Genomic DNA, 7,378 nt, shown 5'->3' with positions numbered 1-7,378 from the left:
GGAAATGATTACCCATGCATCGGAAAGTGTCCGATGCATGGTTAATTTGTGTCCGATGTACGGTGAAATAAACATACCAGTAAAAACAACTCTAAAAAATTTATAAAAACATTGAAGTAAAACTTTTGAAAAATTTCTTAAAAATTATCAATCATTGACAAATTTTACCTAGGTCCGACTCGTTCCGTTGAGGTCTAATTAAAAGTACGACAACTCTAAAAAAAAATTGCAAAATCGTAAAATTCTGGTTACTCCCCTTTGATGATGCAAAATATGATGTAATTTCAAGGCCATTCTTATGGTATTTTTATCAGAACATGAAAATAAAAGTCGTCATCATTAAAAAGTTTCAATCTTCACCTTCAAGACAGAAACAAGTAAAAACACAGGGAGACTCAGGTTCAGTGAAAGTTTATTGCTTAAAGTTGTCCGAAGCAAGGTATGTGTCCGATGCAAGGTTAACTCACCCTACCTTACATTTTGTACTTTGCTTAATTTATTACACAAAAAACTACAAGTACCACAGGCGCCTGAAGTGTGGATCGATACCCCCCCCCCTTTTAATAAAAAAAATGTAAGAGTTTATAATTTCTCAATAATATAAAATTTCCCCATCAATCACATCCATATGTCGCCCTATGCAAGCAGAAAATTTGTAAACAAAAGGGGGGTTCCCTGCGTCGAGACATATTTCCAAGACAAAGACAAAGATTTAAACTGTATCACTGTTAACCAATCAGATAAAGTGAGACGGATGTTCGAACTCCAAAACCTCCTTCAAAGCTGTCAATGGAGAAAATTTTATGTGTCCGATTAGTAAATCGTCCGATTACGACATATAAAACACTAATGATGGGGGTTAGGTTAAAGAGATTAGTAGAAGAACATCTCCTTGACAGAGTACATGCAAAATTATGATAGGTAACACTGTTATTACCTTGGAAATGTGTCTCGAAGCAGGGAACCCCCGTTTGTTTACAAATTTTGTTTCTCACCTTGTGTATTTTTATTATACCGTACAAGGCCATTCTCTAGACGTAAGAAAAGGTACAGTCTGCTTGCATAGAACGACATGTGGATGTGATTGATGGGGGGAAATTTTATATTTTTGCGAAATTATAAGCTCTTACATTTTTTTATTATAAAAAAGGGGGGGGGCTATCGATCCACACTTCAGGTGCCTGTGCACGTACGCGTGTAATTGTTTTACTTTAATACTGATGCCTTTGAGTAATAGTTTTTTTCTGTATTACTTGGTCAGTGTTTATATATTTTATCGTTCCTAAATATGTGAACATGTTATTCTAAGGCTGGATTATCAAAGATTATCTCAAGATGAAAACTACATAATACTAGTACATGTATATTTAATGGGGAATATTATTCTGAGATCATCACAAAAGTAATTAAATAATGCTGCGCATGTGTTAAACAATATATCCATTTTTTTTTTTTAAATTGGACTTATTTGTAAAATATATTATCAATTTATGATATCCATGTATTAAAACAGGGGAATTTGGAAAAAAAAAAATTTTTACCTAAAAAAAGATCCTGTGACCTTGTCATCAAAGAAGAAGAAATAGACAGAAAAATGAAAATTGTTACGAATTCTCCTCTCGCACACAGTCACGTTATATTACTTTCTTGCTAATCAATAGTAAATGAAAATCTTACAGCTTCAAGCAGTAAGTATCTTATGATTTACAACTAATGTCAAAGATCTAGAAAGTTTGTGCATGCATACATGTTGAATTATATTTTTCATAAAGCATTTTTCAAAAATTTAGATTTTTATCATTTTTCTTTGCCTTTTTAAAAAAAAAGATTTTCGGTTAGTAGGATGTAATAACCAAAACAATGTAAAATGATAAATAAAAATGACCATAATATTTTTTTCATTTCTTAAGCATTTGATAGACTTGTGTATGCTGTTATATTTAAGGAATAACTGTCTAATTTTTTGGATTCATGATTTGATCAATCGAGTGGCTTGCGTGATAATTTGCATAAACGCCGAAGGCGTTTATGCATAAAATTATCACGCAAGCCAATCGATTGATCATCGTCATGAATCCAAAAAATCTGACAGTTATTCCTTATATTTACATGCTCCTGATTCTGCAAATTCCCGTGCTAATAGCCCCGCTTCTGTCTCTATTTGTACCGCCCCGCACGTGATTTTTTTTTTTAACCGCGCCTATCGTTGAACCAGTGGATTTATGTAGAAATAAAGTGTTTTTACAATTTGTAATTTTATCTCGGACAAAGACATTGAAAATGTAAATATTAGCAATTAAATAACATATATACATTAGCATACTCGTATTTCTTTTGAAAAAGATACGCATAACAATAAATACATCAATATATTTAATCAGAACGCAAATAATAACCCTGATTTACTTAGGCAACCAAATGAAAAGTTCGAGATCGATATTAATATAAATTATCCAATCGGAATCGGAATACATCTAATATCCAACTTTCAGTTTGGATGATTGCCCTTGTTCTGGACAGACCTGTTAATATTATATTGTTATCAGTTATGGCATCAAGAGATGGAAATGAATCTGATTGCATGTCCATGATTTTTTCAGAAAAGCCAACGGTATGTCCAATCTGTTTTGAAAACTTTAAATCTCCGAGATATCTTCCCTGTCTCCATACTTTTTGTTATGACTGCCTACTATCCTACATTGTGACGGCATGTAAACAAAAAGAGGCTCCAGTAGGATTTCAGTGTCCGCTCTGTAGAATCTTTGTTCCTGTGCCTGTATTCCCGGCATTGCCTGAAAAATGGGCGGAGCTTATCCCAGTCAATAAAACAATTCAAGCATTAGTTGCAAAAGGTGATGATATAAAGTTTTGTGATGCGTGTAAGCGTGGAAACGAGGAAGAAATTGCAAGTGATTGGTGTGAAACATGTATGGAGGCATTGTGTGGTATCTGTACAAAATGTCACAAAAAGAGCCTTGCAAGTTCACAACACAGAATTATTCCTATTAGAAGTCTCAAAGAAAATGTTCATGTGGATAGAAGTGAAACTCGTGAATATTGTAGCATACATCAAGAGAAAATAAAATATTTTTGTGATGACCACCATGAAGCTTGTTGTATGCATTGTGAGTGTACAGTACACAGAACTTGTACACAAGTTGTAACCGTAGAAAAACAAGCCCATGATCTCTTAAAGACTCAAAAAATTAGCAAGATAATTAAACAAATTAAACAGTACATAGAGGCTCTAGAAAAAGTAAAAACAGATGGGAAAAACAATATGGCAGAAATAGACAAAGCTTCAGATGACATGATAAAACAATCAACTGAGTTGAAAACAGAATTAATGACACAAATTGAAATTTTGTTTGAAAAACATTTGAACGAAATATCCAGAGTTACCAAGGAATGTAGAAAGAAACTAACAGAGTCTGTGGAAGGTTTCTCAGATCGTAAACTCCTTGGAGACTCTTATGTGAAGACACTTGAGAGTATAAAAGAAAGTGGATCATCAATTGCTCTTGTAATTGAGTACTATAAGATCAAAAAACATATTTTCAAAGTTGCTGAGTCAGAGGTTCCTCAGATAGAATTTCATGTGAAACAAGATTTTCAGCAAAAGCTTTGTGAAATATTAAAACTGTCTACGTTTGCAAACCTTACTCTTGGTGAACAGTTAAAGAATTTTCATTTTGATATGAATATTTTAAATCAGACTTCATTATATTTGATTTGTGAACTAGATTATTCTCAAGGTGAAATTACTGGAGGGTGTTTTCTGCCAGATGGAGATGTTCTTCTTGTTGATACACAAAGTAAGCAAATTGCTTACCACAATAGTACTGGGAAATTTCTTAAATATTTTTCTCTACGATTTTTCCCAGATGATCTGACGTTGGTAGATCCGAATTCACACGATTTTTTTATAACATGCTCTTGGGGGAGTGCCCGTGGAATCCATAGTGTATCTTTATCTGCAGATAAAACAAAATTGATGGAAAATTTAAATTTTAAATGTCACAACAAAGACAGTAAATGTTTTGGAATAACTTGTAGGTCTGGCTTCATATATGTTGCCTGTGGTACTTTCATTTTAAAAATGGACACAGTTGGAAATGTTATATCAAACCTCAAAACCGAAGAAAAAACACACTCAGTCGCCCTGAACAGAAACAACCATATAATTTCTTCATCATGTTCTTCACATAGTGTTACGTCTATGAATGAAATTGGGGAAAGGTTCTTCAGGTACACTCATCCTGATCTCAAATATCCCTATGGCCTTGATGTGGACTATGAAGGATATATCTATGTATGTGGAAGAGACAGCAATAACATTTATGTTCTCTTACCCTCCGGAGAGTTACTACAAATTTTAAAAACTTCAAAACCAAACTGTATTAAATTTAAAAAGGACTCGCGCGTATGTTTCATTGGGTCTTACAAATCATGCAGCACAAAAATCTGCGAATTTAGGGAGTCGGAAAGTTAATAAAGGAATTAAAATGAAAATCTGCATTTGTGTTTAGTTCTGTGTTGATTCGTACATTATAATTAACGGTTTAAAATGACTGTCCTGTTCATATTATGAATAATACTGATGCATTATATGTATTGGCTCAGGAACAGGATTCATAAAACTTATTAATTCATACTTAAGTTTTAAAGAAATCACTTAAGATATATATATTTTTTAAATTAAAAGTTCCTTAAGTATTACATAAATGTGATAGAAATACTTAAGTGAAATTCACACTTTTGAATGAGAGAAGATTGGACGTTCATATTTTACAAGTGCATTACCTGTAACATAGTTATGGCATTTGACACCATGACCTTGCCTCTCAGGTTTGACCTAATTTGCAAAAATATTATCATTGCTGCTACCTTTTGAAGGAGAGAAGATAGGGCATTCATATTTGACATGTGTATTACCTGTGACAAGACATTTTCAATTGTATTTTGATTTTTTAACACCATGACTTTGACATTAATGCTTGACCTAATTTTCCAAAAAGATTAACATTGCTGATAACTTTTGTAAGGAAGAAGATAGGGCATCTACATTTGACATGTGCATTATATATGCTTCAAGACCTTTCCGAATGTACTCTGTTTTTTTTACCTTGTGACTTTGCCCTTAAGGTTTAACCTGCAGTCTTTTTGCAAATTCTATTTACATTGGTAATATATTTGAATGAGAGAAAATAGGGCTTTTATCTTACATGTATGTTACGTATAAAACACCTTTCAGAAAGGTATATATCATTTTTGACTTCATTACCTTGACCTTTTTCTGGTAAAATATCCAAATATGAAACAGATGTGTAGACTCTGTACGTGGTGTAATTCTTTCTAGTTCATCTAATAGATGTTTGAAGGACACACAAATAGGACATTTACAATATGCCATAAGATGTTGTTCACACAGATTTTAAGAGAAGAAAAAGAACTAGAAATCCAACACAAACAGAGCAATCTTATTGCACATTTTTCTGGCATATGGAGAATGTTTAAAAGGAAGTTTAGTTTAATTTAATGAATTCCAATTCCTGTGTAATCTTTGATCTCTTTGACCTGACATGGACATTGGTTTCAATAGCAACGATATGGATGCTTCTAGGCTTTTTTACTCACTTTAAATTCTTTAATACATGTATTATTAAACAAAATCAACAGATCAAGTAAAAAATGTTCAAGCCCTATATAGTTTATGATTTTTGAAAGAAGAACCTGGGAAAGTTCTGGATATGCCATTCGGAATTTTGACATTAATGTAAAAAAACTTCTATTAAATATGCACTTGCTGATTCCCGTGGCTATCATAATTACACAGATATCATGGTAACATAGTTGTTGAGATAGTGAAATTAGGTATTTATCACTTAGAAAGTCTCTATATCTTAATCTACCTCTGTAATTAAGGACAGATTATACAAACAAAAAATTGGATGTCTGGATTTAAATATATTTGGACCTACCGCGATATTCTGATTGTAAATGATGCAAATTTTAAATTTCTAAAATAGATAAAAAATTGTAAACTTTATGATTTTCAAAATTCTACGTTTTTGTCGTCACCCTTATTAATCTATGCAACTTTTTATCACATCACTAAGTGGGACATTATAATGAAACCTTGATTGAGAAATTATTATCTATGTGGTTCAAATTATTCATTTTACTTACATAAACATGGTTTTGTTGCTATTTTGAAAAATAAATAATATCTGCTGCTGTCCTTAAGGCCAGTATTAAAATCTGCGTTTTTAACGCATATATTTCATTTCATACAACTTACAAATAAAGAGGTGGGAGTTACAAGAACATCCTTTCTTGACCCAAACGCATTTTTCAGCATCTTTTTTCAAGAGTTTTGAATAAGCTTATAATTGGTGCCTGTTAAAATATCACCACTACATGTATATCATTTTTAAAAGTTATGTGTTATATTTATTACATAAACTTGTATTAAATGAAATTTCCTTAACGAAAATACAATATTCAATTGAAACATACTTGTTTTGAGAATCAGATGTAAATCAATTAACATAAATCTTCAAATCAACATCTTTAAAGGTTTAAAAAGAGTGCAATTAGGAAAGACCAGGACCCCGTATTACAAAAGGCCTTACGACTAAGTCCAAAATGTTATTTCGGAAATATCTTTCTTTTTTATATTAATTTGAAAATGGTTTTAATCTTTTAAAAAACAATTCAGAAAGATATATTTATTCATGCAGTTTTTAATAGAATCATTTATTTTGTTTTTACAATCAGCTCAAGTTTTCGGTCTTACTCGTAAGTTCTTTTGTAAAACGGGCCCCAGAAGAATGAATGTTTTTCAACGTAAAAACTGATCATGAATATATAGAAAAAAAATCTTTAAATTTTTTTTCTAAAGAACAGCAAAGCAATGATAAGGCCATTCCAAGTTTTTTCTATGTTTAGCGTCCGCGGACGGATTGGTTCTGAGGTTATGAAATTATAAAACAAACACAAATTAAAATCAACAAATACAAATCTTTGAAACGCAATTTACTCTTTCGGGATCGGCATCTCTCTTTTTTCAAGTGATGTACCAACTTTTTTCTGTTTCAATAAACTAGTAGTTAACTTAAGTTACAATGCTAGTAGAATTATCAAGTGATGATGAGAAATTCTAGAATTGTGCTTAAAATATTGTGTTTTTCCTTTTAGGTTTGTGTGTTTTTTTCGGATAGAAAGATAGGTTTTCATTTAGGGTGGACGCTAAACAAAGAAAAAAACTTGGAATGGCCTAAGTCATATAAATATTAGAAAATACTTAGCAAGTGTAGATTCATATTTGTTAAAACCATGGTTTCCGAGGGTAATGTGGGGCCACATTAGGCGATCA

General features: G+C 31.9%; 1 protein-coding gene across 1 annotated transcript; it reads left to right on the top strand.

The window, feature by feature from the left end:
• Positions 1–2,587: 2,587 nt before the first annotated feature.
• Positions 2,588–4,492, top strand: LOC133178766 (E3 ubiquitin-protein ligase Midline-1-like). The gene has a single exon (XM_061313493.1). The coding sequence runs from the start codon at positions 2,588–2,590 to the stop codon at positions 4,490–4,492; it is 1,905 nt and encodes a 634-aa protein (XP_061169477.1).
• Positions 4,493–7,378: the final 2,886 nt, after the last annotated feature.

This window comes from Saccostrea echinata, unplaced genomic scaffold (genome assembly GCF_033153115.1).
Source record: "Saccostrea echinata isolate AGI-Se365-2 ecotype Australia unplaced genomic scaffold, CSIRO_AGI_Sech_v1 ptg000001l, whole genome shotgun sequence".
Taxonomy (NCBI): Eukaryota; Metazoa; Mollusca; class Bivalvia; order Ostreida; family Ostreidae; genus Saccostrea; species Saccostrea echinata.
Note: the sequence above shows the minus strand (reverse complement) of the source record. Positions and strands in the feature narration are given on the sequence as shown.

Excerpts from the sequence above, each read along its gene's own strand:
- LOC133178766 (XM_061313493.1), top strand. The coding sequence starts at position 2,588 with ATGATTTTTTCAGAAAAGCCAACGGTATGTCCAATCTGTTTTGAAAAC.